The sequence below is a fragment of the Delphinapterus leucas genome, chromosome 19, assembly GCF_059928025.1.
Source record: "Delphinapterus leucas isolate spDelLeu-1000000601 "Yukka" chromosome 19, BTC_Dleu_Yukka2, whole genome shotgun sequence".
NCBI lineage: Eukaryota > Metazoa > Chordata > Mammalia > Artiodactyla > Monodontidae > Delphinapterus > Delphinapterus leucas.
Window position 1 is genome coordinate 63,112,108 of NC_143147.1, and position 23,819 is coordinate 63,135,926.

General features: G+C 51.0%; 4 protein-coding genes across 22 annotated transcripts in view; 2 read left to right on the top strand and 2 right to left on the bottom strand.

The window, feature by feature from the left end:
* The window catches only part of UNK (unk zinc finger), a 34,206-nt gene extending 30,808 nt beyond the window's left edge, over window positions 1–3,398 (bottom strand). For 3 of the 6 annotated variants that reach the window (XM_089900084.1, XM_089900087.1, XM_089900083.1), the window contains exon 1: window positions 982–2,896. Coding sequence is in view for 3 of the 6 variants with exons in the window: in XM_022589581.3 (XP_022445289.1) it covers window positions 2,928–3,031 (104 nt within the window). In the remaining 3 variants the exon portion in view is untranslated. Of the gene's footprint in view, window positions 1–981; window positions 2,897–2,927 lie in introns of those variants that run through there. The other 3 variants (XM_022589581.3, XM_089900089.1, XM_089900091.1) reach the window with 2 other exon arrangements.
* A 3,319-nt stretch (window positions 3,399–6,717) lies between these two features.
* H3-3B (H3.3 histone B) lies at window positions 6,718–8,516 on the top strand. Its single transcript, XM_022589585.3, has 4 exons — window positions 6,718–6,846; window positions 7,307–7,444; window positions 7,564–7,717; window positions 7,810–8,516. The coding sequence occupies exons 2-4, from the start codon at window positions 7,317–7,319 to the stop codon at window positions 7,936–7,938; spliced, it is 411 nt and encodes a 136-aa protein (XP_022445293.1). The 5' UTR covers window positions 6,718–6,846; window positions 7,307–7,316; the 3' UTR covers window positions 7,939–8,516.
* A 951-nt stretch (window positions 8,517–9,467) lies between these two features.
* GALK1 (galactokinase 1) lies at window positions 9,468–23,358 on the top strand. 6 transcript variants are annotated; one of them, XM_089900105.1, is made up of 8 exons: window positions 9,468–17,355; window positions 18,215–18,404; window positions 18,841–18,960; window positions 19,164–19,299; window positions 19,411–19,592; window positions 22,576–22,726; window positions 22,829–22,995; window positions 23,084–23,358. In XM_089900105.1, exons 1-8 carry the CDS (start codon window positions 17,077–17,079, stop codon window positions 23,350–23,352), a joined length of 1,494 nt encoding a protein of 497 aa, XP_089756231.1. In that variant the 5' UTR covers window positions 9,468–17,076; the 3' UTR covers window positions 23,353–23,358. The 6 variants fall into 6 exon arrangements, with proteins under 6 accessions (XP_089756231.1, XP_089756233.1, XP_089756232.1 ...); XM_089900107.1 differs by having other exon boundaries at window positions 22,829–22,991; window positions 23,084–23,233; XM_022589590.3 differs by lacking the exon at window positions 9,468–17,355 and adding an exon at window positions 17,364–17,529.
* Window positions 23,343–23,819, bottom strand: part of ITGB4 (integrin subunit beta 4) — a 30,817-nt gene continuing 30,340 nt past the window's right edge. For all 9 annotated transcript variants that reach the window (XM_089900046.1, XM_022589586.3, XM_089900044.1 and 6 more), the window contains one exon: window positions 23,343–23,757. In XM_089900046.1, coding sequence (XP_089756172.1) covers window positions 23,618–23,757 — 140 coding nt within the window. In that variant the 3' untranslated portion in view covers window positions 23,343–23,617. The remainder of the gene's footprint in view (window positions 23,758–23,819) is intronic.

Here is a 23,819-nt window from a genome sequence, read left to right on the forward strand (position 1 = left end):
AATATAATTGTTATGTAGTAAGAAAGCCCAAAGTTAGCTAAATTTGTAGATACATTTCAGAATGTAAATTGCTCCAAAATTTCCCATTCTTCAGTCTGTTTTTATAAAACTCTTCTAAAATATGATGGACTTGTTCTAAATAAAGCTGTATTAAATTTAGTCTTTGTCAAAAAAAATAGACAAATTACGTAGCAAGAGGTCACATGGTTCTTGTGTTGAAAAGTACTAATACATGCATATTATCATTTTACTTAGTGCTAATCCAATACCTGGAACTGTACAACAGAGGAAATTCTGATATAACCGTTATCTAAAAGGGATGGATTCCTCAAGTCTAGCACAAGTGCCCGCTACACCAGTTTTCTGAAAGGATTAATTCCAAGTTTCCCTTAAAGTAAGAATATTCAACAGCTTACAAAAAAGAAAAGCCAACAAAATATTTATCCTTCAAACTATGTTACGAATAATCCTCTTGGTTTGGGAAAAGGAGGGCTCAAACTCTAGGACTTTAGTTGTGGTATAAGAATAAAGGGCAAGAAGCAAGCCAACAGGAACACAATTTTTGCTTTTGATGGATTCAACTGTGTTTGCCAAGACTGACATTATGATGAGTGGGATTCAATTTTAATGCAAATCTCTTCTAGATTACTGCAAAATTAATGCATCTCACATAATCTCAAATAACATCAGGTACAAAAAAATACACAAAATTAACATATCAGAAAGTTTTAAAATGTAAAAAAAATTTGACAGGTAAAAAAATACAAACATTCAAAAAACAACAAGGAGTCTAGATCTGTATTCAACAATGGGATCAGTGCACTAGATAAGGTCATATTCAGGTTGGAACGAATTCTGGAAACTGATGCTACAAAAGAGAATGAAAAAAATGCTCCGCAGCTCAAAATTTTATAGCAAATATTGAAATCAAAATTAAAATGTTCGTGTCTCCTAACCCCCAAGGAAAACAAATGGGTTCACCTTTAATAAATAAATTCAGAGCCAACAAGTGTACTTGTGCCATCATGTGTCCTCATGCTCCCTGCTCCTCAGACCTGGATGAAGCTTTCCAAATCATCAAGGTTTCTGAATGCTCATAAACCTACCAAGAAAGACAACTGACTTCTATCTCTGATTTCTGGACACACACACACACACAAACACACACACACACACACACACACACACACACACACACACACACGAACAGATAACAGAAAATAAAGAGATGGGAACACCTCCAACCACCAACCACCCAATCAGGCCTGGGCGTTTCATCTGCTACTAAGCCACTTTAAGAGCCAAGACTGATTACTCTGTGCTTACCCCACGAGGAACGGAAAGACAGATTTTAAACAAATGAGCATCAAGAGGACAAAGACTCATATTAACATTTACACAGCTGTTGACTTGTTTCATCTCTCAATTCCAACATGATTAGAAAGCCTTTCTAATATAGACTCCATAATATACTCAATGACAATGACAACACAACACAGAAACAGAGGTTGCTGAAACCAAGATTCACATTACTCAAAATGTTATTGGTATTTTTCTGAAAAAACGTGATCTGAGCAACCAGTGATTATAAATAAGTTCCAATAAGGTGAAGTTTGCAGATTTCCAAATCAAGACCCTACTGTTGCCTGACCACACCATTCATCTGATCACTGAATTCTCTGAGATAAGACCATCTCACCAAAGCCAGCGGCAGGACTGCAGAAAGAACTCCAGTAAGAAAGCAATGCAAATGGCCATATTAGAAAAGTTATAGTTAACATGAGTCAGACTTAAGTCCACAAAAAGTTTCAAATGATTTCAACCAGTAACAGAGAATCTCACAAAGAAACCAATACACTTCCTAAAATCGATGTTCCCTTATCCCAGAAGAGTCTCCCAACGGGTCTCACTTCCATCAGTGACAAACAAGCGCTCCTCCTGTCTACTTCCTTCTACTCCAACACATGCTTCTTGCTCTTGGTTCACCAGGCAGCATTACCGTGTTCCCCTTAAGGGCTGTTCAACCCCCAACTTCCAAAATCTCCAGCAAGACTGAGGTACACTTGGGGATCCTTCTAAACTTGCTCACAACTTGGGAGACGAAGGGGATGTGGGGCAAAGAGCATCAGGGAAAAATGGAAACCAACATTGTGCTTAACAGGAGGGCCTACCTCTTTTTCTCTTTCTCCCAAAGCATCTAGCACTAGGCAGTTGCTTGAAGCGCCTTGACAGGCAATATTATAAAAAGACGACAAGGACCTACATTTAGACACAAGCAGATTCCCAGGAAAAGGCTTCCCATCTTACTGGACTCTCGTAGCATCAGCATTTGGGGCTCCCTCTGATGCCACCTTTGGCTTGGGCCTGGGGACACATTCGGACCCCATCACCCTTGGGATCCCTGACTAGGGCTCGGTCAACTGTTTAAGTGAATTCAAGCAAGAGTGACCTCTGTGGACAACACACGGACCTCACGGACACAAAAGGCCCCCTGTGCACACTACATGGGTCGCCTGACGACTTCACGCTAACGGTCATTTATAAGCGGGTCTAGGACTGGCCCCTTAGGAACTCATTCTGGTAGCGTCTTAGACTTCTTATCGCCCCTAAAGTGCCTGGGATTGTGGTTTTATGGTCTGAGGAACAGTTAGGCCTCGAAGGCCCGGCCTAAGATGTGTGCACTCCGCATCCCAAGCTCCCGCCTTCCCCACTCGGCGGCGGGGACCGGGTTTCCCGCCCCTCGGCCGACCAAAGGTTGGTGGCAGTTGGAGGCAGTTGGGACCGGCCCCAGCAGGTTGGAACCGGTCTGGGCCGGGCCGGAGGAAGAAGGGGGGAGGGAGAGGCCGCCTCGCGCTCTCCCTGCGCGCGTGACTCACGCTGGCCGCTGACGTCAGGCGTGCGCGCGCGGCGGGGGGGGCTCTACGTACGTGTAGTGCTGCGGTTTCTCGGGCTGTGCCTGCAGCACCTGAGCGGTGGCGGCCGGGGGCGCCGAGGAAGCTGCGGAGCCGCCGGGCCCTGGGCCCTTCGACATGGTCCTGTCTTCCTGCCTCTTCGCCGCTCCCCTTTTATTATTCAGTCTGCGCGGTCCGCGCCGAGGCCCCAGTGCGCCTGCGCCGCGCCACGAGAACGTGAAGACCCCCCGCACGGCAGCAAGGGTTGCTGGGAGTTGTGGTCCCAGGTTCGGCTGGAATTTTACCGTCAGCAGAGGGTTGCTGCCGAAGGAACGGACCACAATACCCAGGGATCCTTGCAGACGGTGTCCCGGATGCTGAGGGCCCGCGACGGTTTCTGGGGATTGCAGTCCGGCTGCGTTTCTTCTTAACTGCGTCTTTCCAGGTTCGTAGTCGGGAGCCTTTCCCTGAAATTGGAGCCCCTGGAGTAGAAGAGGCCCAGAGCCAGGGAGGGCCTAACGACTGCTGGGAAACGGTTCCAAGTGTAATTGCACTGCCAACAGTGTAACAATTACCTCGCCTCCATACTTAGCACACCCTGGGCTCGGTTCTGATGCCGGCCCTGAGCAGTGGGCCTTTGAGCTTCAGGCACTTGGAGTCCGCCAACATCCTCATTCCTGTAGTGGGACCAAGCTGAGAGGCGTGAAGGAAAGTCTGCCCGTTGGAAGTCAGCTTAAGAAACCTTTGCTAACGAAGAGCTACACTACACAATACTCTGTTCCTGCGCCTTTGCTGAGGCGCTCCGTAAACCTTTACCAGCCCTGAAACCTGGAACTCCACGACTTGGGTCCCTTCTCAACTCGACACCTGGCTTGACCAACTTGTTTCCAGTACATTAAGGGCCAAGGACGAATTTAATCTCCGTCTAGCATAGTCTCAGGTATACTGGCAAGTTGCAGGGGCGTCGAGAAGCATCACAGTGTCCAGAGGAAGGGCCTGGGTTTGAGTAGGGAGTGCGATTTATAATCCACTCCAGTTCCCTGCGGCGGATGCCAGCGCTTCTACTGGTGAAAATGTCTCCTCCCTGCTTCCCGCCAGCTGGGCGAAGTTCTTCATAGATATTTTAACACTTGTTATTTAACTTTGTTTTCCATATTGAATCTATTTAAAACCATTGTTTTACAGACTAATTTACATTTTATTAGATAACGTTAACTAATGTTAATCTCATTAAAGAAACACATTCCGAATAACGAATAACCTTACCGGTGAAGCAGGGTGGGGTGAATGGAAAATAGTTAATGTTTAAGACTGATACATATCTATTTTATTTTGTTATGAGTAACTTCCCATCAGAATCCAAATTGTCAGCCTACAAAGTTGAGAAACTGGTATTTCTTAAACATGTCAAATCAGTTGTTTAACCACTAGGGGCATTTGAAGATGAAAAATTCCAAAAGGATAAAAAAGTTGTGTATTGCTTTACTCCTATTATTAAATCCAAATAATTGGCATATATGTTATCCCCAAAATACCCAAGTGTGATTTAAATGAAGAAATATAGTTAAGAGTGCTAGATTTTAAATAAGGGTATACCATGAGCTTCAGAATAAGTGTGTACTGGTAGAATTGGGAGATGATACCATCCAAACTGCTTAATTTACAGAAGAGGAAACCAAAACTCAGAGAGGTTAAGTAATTTGTGCGAAGTTACTCAGCAAGTCTGACAGAACAGGAACTAGGACAGTAGCCTACATGCTGCATCATGTTTTGCATTGTTTTGACTGTATTAACATTTTCAGTTGTTCCCTATTTCCTGTGTTGCTTTTCCTCTCCTGCGTCCACTTAGGAAAAAGAAGAACATAGCGATAAGACGGCCAAGTAAGAGGGACAAACTGTTTCCACTAATCATCCTTAAATGGATGAACGCATGTAAATTCATACCTAGTTTCTCCTGGAGCAGTTTTAGTTCCTCTGTAGTAATTAGCAAAACTGGGGACGGGGATGGGGGGGCGCGGCAGATAACTAGACTATTTCTCCCGTAGAAAGCATGGGACAGACAGGGTTCTGGATCTCCTAGAAAAGCCTTGGAACACAAAATGGGTGTTAATTCAGGAGTCCATTCTTTCTCCAGGCCATCTGAGCAGTCAAAAAAAGATGACAGGGTATTTTTCTTGTTACATCCCAGGACATTTGACAGCCTCTTATGTGAGATGTAACCAGCGCCCTGTTTCTCGGCTTTACCCAGGTTCTGAGAACAGGGCATCTTGGTTTGTCTTCTCAGTCTGGCATGAATGAAACAGCTTAATTTTTCCCCTACCCTAAACTTTGAGCAGAAGGCAGAAAACTAAAGTTGATTGAATTATCACATAAAAGTTTAGATATATAATGATTAAATACATACTGTGCGTGTTATGATTGAGAGGGCTGAAATAACGAGAGGAATTTGGAAATAGAGGTTGGGTCAAAGGTGTTTTTTGCCATAGCTGCTTTTTCAAACTGCATTTTTTTTCTCACTATTGATGGTGAGAGGGGGAACTCTGGTGTCAGGAGTAAATTTTTGAGGTATTTGTATTTATGTATAATAATTCTCTGAGTTGAAATCTATATGTACCTGGTTTTGCTGCTTTTTTATTTTAATAATTTAAAATATTCGGTGAGGGACTTCCCTGGCCCTCCAGTGGTTAGGGCTCCGCACTTCCACCGCAGGGGGCGCGGGTTCCATCCCTGACCGGGAGCCTGAGATCCCACATGCCGCACGGCACGGCCAACGAATAAATAAATCAGTTCGGTGAACCCAGAGTAAGAACTGCGGAGTAGAATGCCCAAGGCTCTGTTTCAATTTTCTGGGCTTTGTTTGGCGGGTCTTAACCTTAAGCCTGCTTTGATATTTTATATAACTGAGTCACCTGCAAAACTAAATATTAAAATCCACTCAAGACATTTAGGCAAAGGTAGGGATTACCATTTTTATACATTTGTCCTGTTTCTTCACAAGTAACACATTCCAGGATATACCATTAAATACAAGTGAACGTATTTAATTTAGTTGTCTTTTGTTTGCTCTTTATGGACATGCAAATACAGTTTTAGAACTGACTATTCCCATTCTGGCTGTAGTCATTTAGTTCAGTTGAATTACATAATTTTAAAAATATGTTGCTTAGTGGGTTACTTCTTGTTTAAGCATTTTGAAATCACAAAGTATTTTGTGATGGTCTAATAACATACAAAACAGTACTTCTAAAATAATTTATCGACATTTGTTTTTTGTATCTATTATTTACCCCTCCCCACCAAACAAAAGAACTCCCTTTTCATTGAAAAGTAATCACAGGGAATACATTTTTTTTATATATTGGAAAATATTTACAAAATTTTCGTTAAAGAAACCTCTCCTCCTCCTGCATTGTATTAGCTTGATGCAAATAAGGTTAGGTTCCTTCCCGTCCCGACTCTTTAAGTCCTGATAGGGACCAGTGCAATTCATTTGCATTGACTTTCTATTGTAGAGCTTTGAAACCAAGGGAAGGATCCAAACATAGCTCCATTTTATCCAATCAGAAGAGCCGCTTAGTGCTAAACTCTGATTCGTCCATTCCGCTTTCCATTTATCCAATCATTAGGCCACTTTAACAGCCAATCAGTGGTCTAGATGTCCGCCAATCAGCGAACGGGGCCGAAGCACGGCCTTTGTGTCGGGGGATGTCAGCGCGTCGGCGAAAGCGTCAGCCAATAGAAAAAGTCGTTGGTGTATGCAAATTAAGGTCCTATTACGCAGAGACGCAGCGTGAAGCGTGAGTATAAAAACGGAGGCATAGGGGGGGCCTGGAACGCAGAGCGGTTTGGTCGTTAGTCGGAGGAGCTTCTTCCGTTAGTTCGGCGACTGCGGCTCTTCATTGGGCAGCAGGAGCGGCGGGGCTGTCGGAGAAGCGGCGTAGAACTTAGGCATTGGGTAAGTGTTCTTGGGTTTACGCGTGACATGAGGCCCTGTCAGCCGTTGATGTCGCGGGCCGCGGCCGTTGAGAGCCGAGTGCCGGCTGCTGCGGGCTGCCCAGGCTGCTTGCTGGCGCCGGCGTGGGGACGGGTGGTTTTCCCTTGGGGCTTCGTTCCGGAACCATGTCTCCGCCTCTTTCCCGCTGGTGATTCAGAGGTCCCGACGCCGGGTTCCGGGCAGCCGGGCCTCCGCCCGTCGAGGAGGGGAAGTGACTCCTCCCCGCCCTCCCCCTCCCGGGGGAGGCTGCTGCTACTTGCAGCCTGAGTCATTAGGGGAGGGGGAGGAGGCGGCAGCCCTCGGCCATCTGCCGCCCGCCTTGGGGTGGGAGGAGGCGGGAGGGTAGGGGCGCCGGGCGTCCCGCCCCCCGCAGCCCGGGAGGCGAGCGCCGCGGCCCCGGAGTCAGGGATTTGTTCCGCAGGTGAAAGAAAATGGCCCGAACCAAGCAGACTGCTCGTAAGTCCACGGGTGGCAAAGCGCCCCGCAAACAGCTGGCCACTAAAGCGGCCAGGAAAAGCGCCCCCTCTACCGGCGGGGTGAAAAAACCTCATCGCTACAGGTAGGCAGCGCGGCAGGAAAACAATGACTCGGCGGCGCGCCGCGAGCGGGACGCTTCCTGCTGCTTGATCCGCGCTCTTGGTTAACCGGTGTCCCTTTACGCCCTCCTCTTCGCTTCAGGCCCGGGACCGTTGCGCTTCGAGAAATCCGTCGTTACCAGAAATCCACCGAGCTTCTGATCCGGAAGCTGCCTTTCCAGAGGTTGGTGAGGGAGATCGCCCAGGATTTCAAAACCGACTTGAGGTTCCAGAGTGCCGCCATTGGTGCGCTTCAGGTGAGGCGGCCGAGGCTGCGTGTAGCAGGGGCGGAGGGCTTGCGCGCGGTTCTCCTCGGAGAGAGTAATAGTGTGGTTCTTGTCCTCAACAGGAGGCTAGTGAAGCGTACCTGGTGGGTTTATTTGAAGATACTAATCTGTGTGCCATCCACGCTAAGAGAGTCACCATCATGCCCAAAGACATCCAGTTGGCTCGCCGGATACGGGGAGAGAGAGCTTAAGTGAAGGCAGTTTTTATGGTGTTTTGTAGTAAATTCTGTAAAATACTTTGGTTTAATTTGTGACTTTTTTTGTAAGAAATTGTTTATAATATGTTGCATTTGTACTTAAGTCATTCCATCTTTCACTCAGGATGAATGCGAAAAGTGACTGACTGTTCACAGACCTCAGTGATGTGAGCACTGTTGCTCAGGAGTGACAAGTTGCTAATATGCAGAAGGGATGGGTGATATTTCTTGCTTCTCATGATGCATGTTTCTGTATGTTAATGACTTGTTGGGTAGCTATTAAGGTACTAGAATTGATAAATGTGTACAGGGTCCTTTTGCAATAAAACTGGTTATGACTTGATCCAAGTGTTTAACAATTGGGGCTGTTAAGTCTGACCATACATCACTGTGATAGAATGTGGGCTTTTTCAAGGGTGAAGATACAAGTCTTAACCACAGTGTAACTTACAGTTTCCTTATTAAAAAAAAAAAAAGTAAACCTGGCAGCTATAGAATACACTATGTGCATTTATAATAGCTATTTTATATATTGTAGTGTCAACATTTTTAAATTAAATGTTTTACATTCACATGTGGTGGGGAGTCTTGTCATTAAGGTGTGTGTAACAGAGTCCGGTTGGTTTTCTCCTAACTAGACTGCACTTGTTTTTCGTACGTAGTAAGATGCTTTGCGCATCATACCTTGCATAAGTCCTCATTCTACCACACGTGAACTAACCCTCTAGCTGATAATGCAGACACTAACGGGGGGATTTATTTATAAGGGCTCCAGACTGTAATACGAGCTGTTGACACCAGCATCATCTGTTAGTGATACAATAGTGCAGCTTTGCTTTGTGTTGTGGTTGGTCTCATAACTAGGGTGAGGTTTTCTCTGCGAGGAGGGAACAATACCGAACTTCTTTTCCTTGTGGAGTTTGTATTATAATAACCCTTAGGGTAAACTTGCTGTGGGGGAGGGACACACAGCTTCAGCTCATGGAACCTGCCAGTTAAAATGGTGTCATCTGGTATAAGGTCCTGGGAAAAATCACTTCATAGAGATGCTTTCCAAGTGGTTTTCAAACTTATTCTTCTATTGAAGTTTTTAGGTCAATTATGTATGTTGACTAAATTTACAAATAAACTTGTTTATCCAACTGAGTGTCAAAAACCTAAATTGAATGTTGAAAGCTTAATACATCTTTTATCTAGGTCCTTTTAAGTTTATTTCAGGTTTTGCTTGGTAGACAAAGGAAGCATTTATTTGCAGAAATATTTCTACAAAGCATGTAAACAGCTCTCTGCTCTATAAAAATGCCATGACAGCTGTATATGCAGTGTGGGCTTAAGATTGTATTAATATGATTCTCCCCCCCGCCCCTCTGTTGTGAAGGAAAGTAAACTTCTTTGAAATTCCAGGACTCAAATTTGGCGTCTGTTCCTGAACCTGTTTGTGAAGCACGTTTATAGATCTCTTCATACAGTGAGTTATTTTAAGACAAGCCCACAGGTATAGAATCTTTAGTCTAAGCCGCCTTTTCAGTATGAAACTAGTGTTCTCGACCAATGATGGCCACCAGTGAAGCATAGTATATCAGCGGGACATGGGCACAAGAACCGCACCTATCAGACAAAAGAATTCTGTATAATTTGAAGTCGGTAGCTGTAGGAAGTCTTTCGGACTAGTTTCACGTTTAGGGTTGGAGGGTTTAGGACTGGGAAGAGGCAAGGCAGATTAGGGTTGGGAATCTTGGTGGTTCAGTGGGCTTTTCATGAGGGGTCGAAATCTGATACAGTATAACGAACTGGTTTCCTGGAAGGTCCATCATAACGAGTTCTGGAACCAGTTCTGACGATTTACTTGCATTGTTCTTGTGAAGGACATTGAAATCCTAGCCAGTGGAATGTGGTGTGGAGTGGGAGTTACAAACACAAGTAGAGAAACGGCTATGGTGCTGCGTCTCCTTGAGTTACCACTCGAGCTAGAGTAGGTGACAGACTTTCTCACGAAGTCTGCATCCCAAGGTAGGATTTTACTGGGCAGCTTGGAATCTGCTAAAATAGTGCAACTTACACTTCCATACTTTTAATTTTTAAGCCGACAGGCAGAAATATTTTCTGGTTCTAGGGAACTGCCCACATGTTATAATATCCATGGGTTAAGATGGTAGAACAGAAGTCTGAGGAGAAAAGCAAAAATTGGAGCTGATGAAGGCAACCTGTGCTGTTGACGGGTGAGACAAAAATAAAGTTTTTAAAGTTGAGACTTGCTCATCTTGTTAATGCTCTTCATTTGGATGATCATGTTTTTCTCTCACAAAGTTTTGTGGGGGAATGTCCAGGAAGCCTTGCCTTCTGACTCAGCTGGTAGTTGGGGGTGGGGGGGGAGTGCATTCCTCAGCTCTCCCCGATGGTTGTGTCTGGGGGCTCCCCCTCCCTGGTTCCTTGCAAGCACTGTTCCTTGCTTGGTGTCAGGTGTTGGGGCTGGGCTCTGCCTCAGTAGGAAAGCGGGCCCCTTCTGGAACACTTTCAGGTTGGGCTGCAGAGGGTGGACACAGTCTAGTCAGCTGTCTGCCATTGGATCAGCAGGAAACTCCAGGGCTTGCCCTTAAGGTTCTGCAGGCAAGGGCCAGCCTGCCTATGGGAGCAACAGCAGAAGGTCAGGGATCAGTTCCTCAGGCCTGTGGCCAACCTACCCTGCCACGGAGAAGGGGGAGGTGTAGTTTTCAGCACACCTTCTGTAGCGGTCGTCTCACTGGGTAGGCTAGGCCCAAGAGCCTTGAGCCTCCACCCTGGGCATCCAGTCCTCACCCCTACCTCCCCATCCCTTCACAGTCACCTCACCACAGCAGTCACAGCATATTTCCCTGGGCCCCACCTTGGGCGCTGATATAAGAACACAGCTGAGCTCAATGTGCTCTGAGCTCCACAGTCTCTTCCTTCCCTCAACCCATTGGCGGTCACACCTGCCTCTGTAGGCGTTCCTCAGGGGTGTCACCAGCCCAGGCCATTCCATCGAGCTGGGCCTGGCATCTGGCCAGCAACTCCAGCACAAGCAGGCAGCCTTCCACCTGCCTTCCTGAAGGCAAGCCTGGAGGAAGGAAGGAAGGAAGAACTGATCCTTGCTCAGGTTGCTAACCCAAATCCCTGCAGCCTGCTCAGAGAGAAGGCTGATGTCTTTGGCCAGGTGGCCGGCCTTTTGGCCCCCTGACCCCTTTGGGTCGGCAGGTCTGGGGGATGAGCAAGGCTGTGGGCCGAGGTGGGTGGGTGCAGCTGGGACAGCTTTGCGCATATTCACAGAGGGTGTGCTGTGAGCAGGGATCAGAGGCTGCTGTCCTCCCTCCTGGGGTGGGTGGAGAGGTGCCTGCTCCCTGTTCTGCCTACTGCTCAGCTGCCCCTGGCAGTGAGGGAATCCCACCCCGACAATCAGCATTGTTCCAAGCAGAGTCATGAGACTTGTGTGTGATGTGTCCCCAGCCTGTCCTGGTGTCCTCACCTGAGCACTATGTCCAGTGTCCAGCCAGGGACCCTCCACCCCCATTCCACCTACCTCATTGCCCTTCCTGAGAAAGAAGCTAAGAGGTTCCGCAGACACTCCCCTACACCCCAGCTAGGGAAGCAAGGCGGGGGGCGGCGGGGCAGCTCTTCAGTGAGGCCGTGACTCTTGGAGGAGCTAAAAGGCCACATGGGGTCTGGAAAGGGGCGCAGAGGGGTGTGGTTGGGCAGTCAGGGTCTGGGGTCTTCTCTCTGGCAGCTACCAGCCCCCCTTCAGGGATCTGCAGTTCTGGGAATATACACAGTGGAAGGGAGAGTGGGCTGAAAGGAAGAAGGCCATCTCCAATTCACCAGTACTGGTGGCAAGAAGGGCTCTGGGGAAGGGAGGCTGGTGGGCTGCAGGCTTCGGGCTGGCCGCCTCTGGCTGAGGGGTATGTGAGGGACTGCACACGTCCACAGGGAGATGACGCCCAGGCTCCGTTAACCTCTACTCCCTTCCCACCCTCTCTGTCGGACACACTAGGCTCCAGGACCTTTCCCATACGCGCCTCACTGCCTGGCATTGAGCCAAGAGCATCAGCAGAGGGGACGGGATGGGGTTGGGTCCAAGGCCCAGCCTTCATGAACCTGAGGGTCCTGTGACAGTCCGAGGGCCTCTCCCTCCTCAGTGCCCTGCCTTTGACCAGCCTCAGTCCTCCTGCCCACCCACAGTGGGCTGGAGACCTGCCAGCTGCTGTGCCTAGGGCGAGGTGCAGGGAGAGACAGCTGCAGCTGCATCTTGTGAGTCTGGATTTGCTCCCTGCCTAGCCATCAGCAGGGTGGTCGTCAGCCTAGAGGGCAGGAACTTCAGGGACACAGTGGGGGTACCAAATAAAGACGAGGCCTGCAGCTGGCGCCTCTTAGCGGGGCATCTGAGGCCGGGGATGGACAAGAAGCTCCCGGTGCTCCAAAGGCAAGACCTGAGACTGGTCTGCCTCTGGAGTCGTGCCTGGCACACAGCACAGACTCCAGGCGTGTTTGCTGGCCAACCCAAGGCCCTGGCAGCCCCACAGCGCATCTGGCTGGATCTGCTTCTGGCATGGGTGGCAAAGAATCAGTCAGGTTCCCAGGAGCTTTGGTTACTGGCCTGGCTTCCAAATTGGGAGGGTTCCATGTAGGAACTGGGGCTCCAGGGGTCCAGGAGAGCAGCTGCCCCTCCTGTTCCTTGCTATGAGGCTGAGCTTTGGATTTTAATACTTCAGTAAGCAGAGGCTGCGGCAGGTCAGAGTGCTCCTGGGGACAGGGTGGTTGCAGTACAACCAATCTCAGTGTCAGACAGACCCAGGTTCAAGGCCCAGCTGTCCTACTTGGATGAGTTCCTTAACCCATTTGTGCTTCTTTTCCTCATCTGTAAAATGGGAATAAAACCAGTGTCTACCCAATAGGCTTGTAAGGATTTAATGAAACCATGTGTGCAAAGTCTGGTGCCTTTAAAACAGAAGTCCAGAGCACTGACCAATCAGAACAGGCACTGGTAGTGAACAACCAGTGCTGTCCTGCAGGCTGCATCTCAGCCCTGATACCAGGGTTTACCACAAGCTTGATATTAGTGTTATCAATATTACAGAAGCTGTTATCATTAATGTAGCAGAAGGGCAAAGGGGGCCCAAATCAGGAGATAGGTTAACCCCCTGGGAACAACAAAAAGAACCTCCCAGAATGAGTGAAAGCATGAGCCATCTGCTGAGAGCAAACATTTTCAGAGACTGTAGATATTAGCTTGGGAGATATGGATCCAAGTCCCATCAGGAAACCAGTCTTTAACTGCAGCGGAGAGGCCAGAGCTGCATGAAGCACACAGACCTTCACTGCATGAAGAAAGACTGGGTCCAGCAGGGAGGGCCCAAGGGCTAAGAACTGAGCGTGGGGACAAACACGGACTCTGGGAGAGAAGAGCTGCCTCTGGGACACCCGTCCTCAGTGGTGGGCCCGGTCTTGCCATGACCTGGACAAACAGCTTGCCTAGGCCACTGGGCACTCAGCTGGCACGGGTGGTATTCCCACCACTGGATAATTTGTCCCTGTGGGGGCTATTACTGAGAATTCTATCATGACACCTCAGTCCTGTGTGACAGTTGGCTCTGGTTCCTCTGATACAAGTAAGTTTTTTTGGCCAGCAGATCAGAGGACAGACTTTGGGTGACAGTGTCCCCTTTAAGGTGCCACCTTCCCCCCAGTCTTGTGACATCTGGCCAGGAAATGGGATGGAGGGTCCAAGGTCAGAGGCAGACTTTCTTCTGAACAAATTTTATGTAACATGCTAGATGGGATTCAAACACTGAGAGTAAACAGGTCTCCCAAATGAAATCAGTGTTTCAGAGTCCAGAGTGAGCCATCAGGAGCACCTGCCCTTGGGTCAAATCAGGTTTTCCAAGAACAACTGAAACATACAAACGATGAAGATGGATCAAAGGGGGTGTTTTCAATCAAAATGAAACAATGGAAATAAACAGGGGTGTGGGCTGCCTAGTGATCAGAATTCCCAGAAAGCTCTTTATTCCTTTGTCAGAGCATTTATCTCAGTCAGGGTGGGGCGAGGGTCAGATTGAGACTGCCTCCCTATCAGAGCCCAAGGCTTTTTATCTGGCCCACTGCCTGCTGGAGAGTCCAACAATGTCTGTTGTATTAATGGATGATTGATAATAATAGTAAACATTTATTCTGTGCTTACCAAGTGCCAGAGGCAGGGCTGGGCACTCTATGAAGATGACCTCATTCACTTCCTTTTGAAACAGTCTGTTAGGAAGGAAACACACTAGCCCCACTTTACAGATGAGAAACTGAGGCTCAGAGGGGTTAAGTCATCTGACCAAGATCACACAATAGTAAGGGCAAAGATTTGGGCTCAGAGCTGTTGGACATCAAAGCTGAGGTGGGTAAATGATGCGCAGAGTCGGGGAGGCTTCTCCAGTCATTGCCTCGTGGGGAGGCATGGTTTGTGAGTTTAATTCCATTTCAACCAGCCCCAAGGGCCACTCACCGTTTTGTCTTGTTTTATTTTGCCTGTGCCAAAAAATGCTTTACTGAGGAGTGCTCAAAAGGCCCATTTAAAGTGTGTAATTCAGTGGTTTCAGTATATTCACAGATATGGATAATCATCACCACTGTCAATTTTAGAACATTTTCGTCACCACAAAGGGAACTTGGTACTCTTTCCTAACACCCTTTTATTCTCCCATTGCCCTCAGCCCCAAGCAGCCACTAATGTACTTTCTATCTTTATAGATTTGCCTATTCTGGACGTTTCATCTGGATAGGATCATACAATTTGTAGTCTTTTGTGACTGGCTTCCTTCATTTACTATGTTTTCAAGGCTCATCCATGTTGTAGCAGGTATCAGAACTTCATTCTTTTTATGGCGGAATAATATTCCCTTGTATAGGCCACATTTTGTTTATTCATTTTTCCCTTTTGGATTGCTTCCACCTTTGGGCTAATGTGAATAGTGCTGCTATGCACATTAATGTACAAGTTTTTGTGTGGATATATTTTTTCTCTCGAGTGTACATTTAGGAGTGGAATTGCTGAGTCATACGATAACTCTATGGTTAACATTTTGTGGAACTGCTTAATTGTTTTACATTCCCAGCAGCAGTGAATGAGGGTTTTGATTTCACCACATCCTCACCAACACTTGCTATTTTCTGTCTTTTTTTTTTTTTTTAACTTAAGCCATCTTAATGGATGTGAAGTACTACCTCATTGTGGGTTGTTTTTTTTAATTAATTTGTTTATTTCTTGGCTGCGTTGGGTCTTTGTTGGCTGGCTTTCTCTAGTTGCAGCGAGCGGGGGCTACCCTTTGTTGCAGTGTGTGGGCTTCTCATTGTGGTGGCTTCTCTTGTTGCGGAGCACAGGCTCTAAGCACACGGGCTTCAGTAGTTGTGGCACATGGGCTCAGTAGTTGTGGCGCATGGGCTTAGTTGCTCCATGACATGTGGGATCTTCCTGGACCAGGGCTCGAACCCGTGTCCCCTGCATTGGCAGGTGGATTCTTAACGACTGTACCACCAGGAAAGCCCCTCATTGTGGTTTTGATTTGCATTCTCCTAATGACTAATGATGTTGAGCATCTTTTCATATCTTCTCTGGAAAAATGTTCAAATCTTTTGCCCATTTGTTTCAAGCTTTTAAGCCTTTTCTTTATTGATCCCCAAGCCTTATATTTAGTCTTTCTGCCCATTTTTAAGTTGTCCTTTTTACCGTTGACTTGTAAGAGCTCTTTATACGTTCTTCTTTCTTTTTTAAAAAATTTATTTAGGGCTTAGCTGCACGGGCTTAGCTGCTCCGCGGTGTGTGGGATCTTCCCAGACCAGGACTTGAACCCGTGTCCCCTGCATTGGCGGGCGGATTCTTAGCCACTGCACCACCAGGGAAGTCCCTCTTTATACATTCTTTTTTTTTTAAATTTATTTATTGTTTCTGGCTGCTTTGGGTCTTTGTTGCTGCTTTGTTGCTTTTCTCTCGTTGCAGCGAGCGGGGGCTACTCTTCATTGCAGTGCGCGGGCTTCTCACTGCGGTGGCTTCTCTTGTTGCGGAGCACAGGCTCTAGGCACGGGGGCTTCAGTAGTTGTGGCACGTGGGCTCAGTAGTTGTGGCTCGAGGGCGCTAGAGCACAGGCTCAGTAGTTGTGGCACACGGGCTTAGTTGCTCCGCGGCATGTGGGATCTTCCAGGACCAGGGCTCGAATCCGTGTCCCCTGCATTGGCAGGCGGATTCTTAACCACTGCGCCACCAGGGAAGCCCTCTTTATACATTCTTGATACAAGTCCCTTAAATATGATTTGCAAATATTTTCTTCCATTCTGTGGGTTGTCTTTTCACTTTCTTGATGGGGTGGTCCTTAGATGCACAAAAGTATTTTATTTTGATGAAGTACAATTTACGTATTTTTCTTTTGTTGCTTGTGCTTTTGGTGTCATATCTAAAAAACCATTGACTAAGCCAAGGTCCCAAAGGTTTAAACTTATGTTTACTTCTAGGAGTTTTCAGAGCTGACTTTTGAATGTTCTTGGGGCAACCCCCTGAGCAGACCCCAAGCTACCCTGGCTGCAACCCTCCACAAAACCCCCACTCTAATCCCGAAGAGTCTGCTTACATTTCAGCCTTTCCCCTCCAAGATTTCATATGGGGTGGCCAACTGTGGACAGGCATCCAGTGAGGAGTTGGGGACAGCTTGAAGGTTTAGGATGCAGGCTGGTGAGAGAGGACGTGGCTAGTGTCAAGACTCTGGGCACCAGGCCCTGGGACCAAGGTTCCAGGCTGAGAAAGCACCTGCTGGGGCCAACAGACCAACCTACCTTGGCAGCTGGGTGGGTCCTTCCAGGAGGGGCTGGGCCCACTGCTGTCCATCTCCACCCTCCCTACTCCTCCATTGCTAGGAGCTGGGCCAGCAGGTCCACTGTAGAAAAGAAGCCTGTAGAAAGTGACTCCACCAAACTTGGCTTTCCTTATTTCTATTTACACTGATTGTCTGGCGGCCCTCTGACAGATTTATGATCAGAGGCTGGTGACCTCTCACGGTTGCAGGACTTTAGGACCTAGGAGATCCTTTTGGGAAACCCAGGTGTTGGAGGCCAGCGCTATTGCTCCGGCTGGGGTAGGTGGCTGGGTGGATGGGTGTGGACACAGAGAGGGGCACCAGGGCCAGGAAAGAGCAGCTCAGGTGTCCGGGGCCGGCCAATACCCGCCCCGCTGGGCGCCCAGCACTTCTTTGGAAAGCCCGCCGCCAGCCCGCCCCGCGCGCCCAGCTGGTGGATTGGGCCGGAACCGCGGGCGGGGCGGGGCCAGCGCGGCCCGATTTGGGGCGGTGCGTGCAGCTGTGTGAGCCGACGCAGCGCGGCTCCGCCCCGAGCATCCCGAGCCGACCCGACTGCGCCCGGCAGAGCCGCAGGGTGAGTGTCATGGCCGCTTCCGAGCAGCGCCAACCCGGGGAGCTGCTGGCCAAGGCCCGGAGAGCCTTCCTGGAGGAGTTCGGGGCCGAGCCCGAGCTGGCCGTGTCGGCCCCGGGCCGCGTCAACCTCATCGGGGAGCACACGGACTACAACCAGGGCCTGGTGCTGCCCATGGTGAGGGGCTGCGGGGGAGGCGCCATCTCCCCGCTTGCACTGTTGGGCGGGCCGCTCCGAACTTTTACTCCAGCCGAGTGTGGGGGACGAGCACGTGGGAGACCCTAGGACGGGGCATTTCACACGTTGGAAGGGAGGAAACGGGGAATCCGCGAGGAAGTAGGCTATGGGCCGCTGATCCTCGCCATCTCTTTGGGAGCCACCTCAGATTGTGGGGGGATGCGGAACGGGGCCCAACTGTAAACCGAGGCGAAGTAGCCCTAAGCCTCCTGGTCCAGCCCGTTCAGTTCGCAGAGGAGGGAATGGAGGCACAGAGAGGGCTAGTGATCTGCTCAAGGTCACACAGCTGAGGTGGAGCTGCCTTAGCCTGGGGCCATGTCCATCCCACTGTGCATCTTCCAAAATGGGAAGGCATCAGAAAGAGCTCGTCTGATTCTGTTTTCCTATTGACCCACAGCCAGGAGCCCACGCTTAGGGCAGAGTCCAGGTCTGCACTCCCACTGCACTGGCCCTGCCCCTGAAGACCTATGGGGTGGGACCCAAGCCCCCCAAGGCCAGATGGACATGCAGGCTCTTCCCTGAGACACTCCCCATTCCCTTCACGTTGAGCCTGGAGGTCGCCTCCTTGTCTGTCCCTGGCCCCTTGGTAGTGGAAGTTTTGCATACTATTTGTTTCTTCCGCCAGGCGCTGGAGCTTGGGACTGTGCTGGTGGGCAGCCCCCGGGCAGATGGGCTTATCTCCCTCCTCACCACCTCTGAGGATGCCGACGAGCCCCGTCGGCTGCAGTTTCCCCTGCCCACAACCCAGCGGCCACTGGAGCCTGGGGCCCCCCACTGGGCCAACTACGTCAAGGGAGTGATTCAGCACTACCCAGGTATGGGGCCCAGGCCTGGGTCAAATTCCTGTCTCTCAGCCACGAAGCTCATTAGCTCATCTAATCCACTGTGGGGTAGGCATGCAGCGTGGAGCATCCCCATTGTACAGGTGAGGGGACTGATGCCCCCAGAGGTTCTAGAACTTGCCCTGCGTTGCCCATGACATGATTGGAGGAGCCAGGGTTCAAACCCCAGCCCGTTGGTCTCCAGAGCCCTGAACCAGGAGAACTAGGAGTCTGTGTCCCAGGAACGTCAGGGTAGGAGGATGCAGGGCGGCGGACCCCTTGGCCCCACAGGTCGGTGGCCTCTGACAGTTGAGACACATTTCCCCGGAAGCTGCCAGGCGGTTGCCTCCTTTGTACCAGGATACATGCCCTTCTTGTGCTCATCCTCCCAGATGGCCCGTCTTACCGTCATCCATTCTTTCTCCTGCAGCTGCCCCCCTCCCTGGCTTCAGTGCAGTGGTGGTCAGCTCAGTGCCCCTGGGGGGTGGGCTGTCCAGCTCAGCATCCCTGGAAGTGGCCACGTATACCTTCCTGCAGCAGCTCTGCCCAGGTACCTCCTAGACACCAGCTCCCAACGCAGCCCTCCTTCCCTGAGGTCCTGTGATCAGAGCTTCCTACCCCAATTGTGGCTTTGGGGGAGTGGGTGGGGAATCTCCCTGGAGTATCACTGGACACACTGGGGGCTGCTCCCACCCTCCCACCCCTAGTGCCCCCTCCTGGGCCCCAGCCTTCCCACCTTGCCCTGTGCTGCAGACTCGGGGACAATAGCCGCCCGGGCCCAGGTGTGTCAGCGGGCTGAGCACAGCTTTGCAGGGGTGCCCTGTGGCATCATGGACCAGCTCATCGCACTGCTGGGGCAGAAAGGCCACGCGCTGCTCATTGACTGCAGGTCAGGGGCTCCCCTTGTCCCCTCCCACCTCGTAGGAGAGCTCCTGGATGAAACATGTGCGGCAAACAGACACTTGGCCTTGTCATCTTCCTGGCTCCATCTCCATCCCAGGTCCCTGGAGACAAGCCTGGTGCCGTTGTTGGATCCCAAGCTGGCTGTGCTCATCACCAACTCCAACATCCGCCACTCATTGGGCTCCAGCGAGTATCCCCTGCGGCGGCGCCAGTGTGAAGAAGTGGCCCGGGCGCTGGGCAAGGAGAGCCTTCGTGAGGTGCAGCTGGAGGAGCTGGAGGGTGAGAGCTGGCTGGGTGCGCTGTGTCCTGGAGGTGGCTGGGCACCCTGGGGTGAGGGGCGCTGCTGGGCTCTCGCTGTGGCTTTGACCCGGATGTACATCCCCTCACCTCCAGGGACCTCTGCCAAGCTCTGCCCACTCCCCCAACACTGCTGACTTAGGACTGCTTGAAATCTCCATATTGTTTTTTCTAATGTGAGGATTAAGTATCCACCATGGAAAATACAGAAAAGTACAAAGAAGAGGACTTTCCTGGTGGTGCAGTGGTTAAGAATCCGCCTGCCAATGCAGGGGACACGGGTTCGAGCCCTGGTCCGGGAAGATCCCACATGCCGCAGAGCAGCTAAGCCTGTGAGCCACAACTACTGAGCCTGCGCTCTAGAGCCCATGTGCCACAACTACTGAAGCCTGAGTGCCCAGAGCCCGTGCTCCGCAACAAGAGAAGCCACCATGAGGAGCCCGCACACCACAATGAAGAGTAGCCCCTGCTCGCCACAACTAGAGAAAGCCCGTGTGCAGCAATGAAGACGCAGCCAAAAAAAAAAAAAGTACAAAGAAGAAAATAATAAGCTATAAGATCACTACCCAGAGATAGCCACTATTAGCATTTTTTTTTTTCTTTTTGGCTGCATTTTTTGTGTGTGTGTGGTATGCGGGCCTCTCACTGTTGTGGCCTCTCCCGTTGCGGAGCAACAGACTCTGGACGCGCAGGCTCAGCGGCCATGGCTCACGGGCACAGCCGCTCCGCCGCATGTGGGATCTTCCCGGACCGGGGCATGAACCTGTGTCCCCTGCATCGGCAGGCGGACTCTCAACCACTGTGCCACCAGGAAAGTCCTGCATTGGGTCTTCGTTGCTGTGCATGGGCTTCAGTAGTTGTGGCGAGCGGGAGCTACTCTTCGTTGTGGTGTGCGTACTTCTCATTGCGGTGGCTTATCTTGTGGAGCGCGGGCTCTAGGTGTGCAGGCTTCAGTAGCTGTGGCACGTGGACTTCAGTAGTTGTGGCTCGCAGGCTCTAGAGCGCAGGCTCAGTAGTTGTGGCGCACGGACTTAGTTGCTCTGCGGCATGTGGGATCTTCCCGGACCAGGGCTCGAACCCGTGTCCCTTGCATTGGCAGGTGGATTCTTAACCACTGTACCACCAGGGAAGTCCCAGTTTTAAAATTTTTAATTGAAATATCCCTGACTTACAATGTTATGTTAGTTTCAACATCTGTATTCTCAAGGTTGAGTATACGCAGTGTTGCCACCTGCCCTTTTTTTTTTTTACTTAACATTATCTCAGAGCCCTTCTCTATGTCATGAAAGGCCTGTCATCAACATGGCTTTTTAAAGCTACATAGCATTTCAGCATCTAGGTGCACTGTAATTTACTTAACCATTTCCTGGTAATCGTACCTAACACTGTGATGGATTTTTTTTTATATAAATTTATTTATTTTTGGCTGCGTTGGGTCTTTGTTGCTGCACACAGGCTTTCTCTAGTTGTGACGAGCGGGGGCTACTCTTTGTTGCGGTGTGCGTACTTCTCATTGCGGTGGCTTCTCATTGTGGAGCACGGGCTCTAGGTGTGTGGGCTTCAGTAGTTGTGGCGTGCAGGCTCAGTAATTGTGGCTTGCGGGCTCTAGAGCACAGGCTCAGTAGTTGTGATGCATGGGCTTAGTTGCTCCACGGCATGTGGGATCTTCCTGGACCAGGGCTCAAACCCTTGTCCCCTGCATTGGCAGGTGGATTCTTAACCACTGCGCCGCCAGGGAAGTCCCTGTGATGGGTTGTTTTTTTTGTTTGTTTGTTTGTTTTTATTTTTGGCTGCATTGGGTCTTCGTTGCTGCACGCAGGTTTTCTCCAGTTGTGGTGAGTGGGGGCTACTATTCATTGTGGTGCTCGGGCTTCTCACTGCGGTGGCGTCTCTTGTTGTGGTGCACAGGATCTAGGTATGCGGGCTTCAGTAGTTGTGGCTCACGGTCTCTAGGAGTGCAGGCTCAGTAGTTGTGGCTCGCGGGCTCTAGAGCGCAGGCTCAGTAATTGTGGTGCGTGGGCTTAGTTGCTCCGCGGCATGTGGGACCTTCCAGGACCAGGGCTTGAACCTGTGTCCCCTGCATTGGCAGGCGGACTCTCAACCACTGCGCCACCAGGGAAGCCCCTGGACGCCTCTCCTTTTGACTTCCCCTTTTCTGTTATTTCCTCACCCTTGTCGCTGCTGTCTGAAACTTCAGGACACTGAGTCCTCCCTGCCCGCCTTTCCTTCCTCCCCACACCCGGCCTCTCTTGGTCTCTGACTGTTTTAACAGCTGCCATCTCCCGGCGCTGGCTTCTCCCAGCAGGGCCCCCTGCGCAAGGCAGTCACTTTCGTCAACTAGAGCTCAGCTCCACGCCTCCCCTGTTCCCAAAACCTCTCTGGCGCCCAGAGTCAAGTTGTAAAGTCCTAAGCGCTCGGGGCTGCCATTAGCGACTCAGCTTGCTATGCCGGCTTCAGCGTTAGTGGGACAGCTTGCTGGTTCCCTGGGGTGCCCCAGGGAGACCAGGTCTGTATCCCATCTCCGGAGCCCTGGCCCTCGGAGGGTTCGCTGTTAACTCCAGCAAAAACACCAGCAGGACTTTTCCTTCCTGTTCTGTCTTGGCCTCTTGAAGGCAGCACTGTGTCCCACACACCATGGAAGCACTGAGTCTGGGGCTCAAACTGCTGTTTATCGAGCCCCCACTGTGTGCCAGGCGCCCTGCTGGGGGCACTCCATGTGTCTGCTCAGCCTTCCCTGTGCGCCAAATGAGGCGGGTGTCCCCTTTTCTAATCGAGGAGGGGAGGCTCTGAAACCTTGGTCACCAACCCGAGGTTCTACCCACAGCTTGGTCAGAACCAGGTCTCAGACTGGAGATGCCCCCGCCCCCCCCCAGCCAGCGCCCTGGAGCCATCGTGCCCCTCCTCCACGTCCACAGGGGCCCAGAGGCGGTGGATGGTGGGTCTGCTGACTCCTTTTCCGCCCCAGCTGGCAGGGAGCTGATGAGCGGGGAGGCCTTCCGGCGGGCGCGGCACGTGGTGGGCGAGATCCAGCGCACAGCCCAGGCAGCAGCCGCCCTGAGCCGTGGCGACTACAGAGCCTTCGGCCGCCTCATGGTGGAGAGTCACAACTCGCTCAGGTGAGATCCCCGGGTGCCCAGCACCTCCTGGTCACAGGCTGTCCCCTGTGCCGGATAGGGTTGGTTCAAGGCCTCCCGCCTCCCCCCATGTCCTCTCTGCAGGGATGACTATGAGGTGAGCTGCCCCGAGCTGGATCAGCTGGTGGAGGCTGCGCTCTCTGCGCCCGGGGTTTATGGCAGCCGCATGACAGGCGGTGGCTTTGGTGGCTGCACGGTGACCCTGCTGGAGGCCTCTGCCGCTTCCCTAGTGATGCAGCACATCCAGGTGGGTAGGTGCCAGAGACTGGGGGGAGCAGGAGAGATGGGTTCCTAGGGCCGTGCTGTGCTCAGACCCCACCCCACCCGTCCCTCCTACAGGGGCAGTACAGCGGGACCGCCACCTTCTACCTTTCCCAGGCGGCCGACGGCGCCCAGGTGCTGTGCCTGTGAGGCCCTCCCAGGCCGGCCCATGGCAGGCCTGCCCTCCAACCTGGGTGCTCAATAAACTTGTATTACCTCTGGCTCTGATACCTGCCTGTCTCCAGAGGTGGATGTGTGCTTGGGCATCAGAGAAAGGTGTGTATAAGAACTGCTCCCCTGCTCTGGGCAGGCCCCAGAAACATGGACAGGGCAGAGCTCAGCAGTAGCAAAATCTTTTATTAAGTGCAGAACAAAGCTGGAACCTTGTCATGCTGGTCCTAGCTCTTTGGTTACAAATGGGCTTGGGCCCAGGGTAGGAGGGCAGCTGAAGGGCCTTCCGGGACCACTTCGTGCCTCCCAGAGGACACCTACCCCCTGCTCTGTGGCCAGAGGCACCAGCCCTGTGATCAGCATGCGGGTGGGCTGGTCGCCAGGGGTCCAAGGATGGAGTAGCTGAGGCAGCGCCAGGGAGAGGAGGTGGGGGTCGGGGGCTCAGGTCTGAAAGAACTGTTGGTCCATGTGGGTGCTGAGGGTTCCACTGGTGGTCAGTGTCCGGCTCACAAACTCCTGTGTCACTTGCCGGGTGAGGGAGCCATGGGCTTCCAAGTGCGGGGACCCCAGGGTCAATCCGTCTGTAGGGGAAGAGGTGTTGAAGGGTCCACCTGGGTCCCCAACCCCCTTTCCTCTGTTGGCG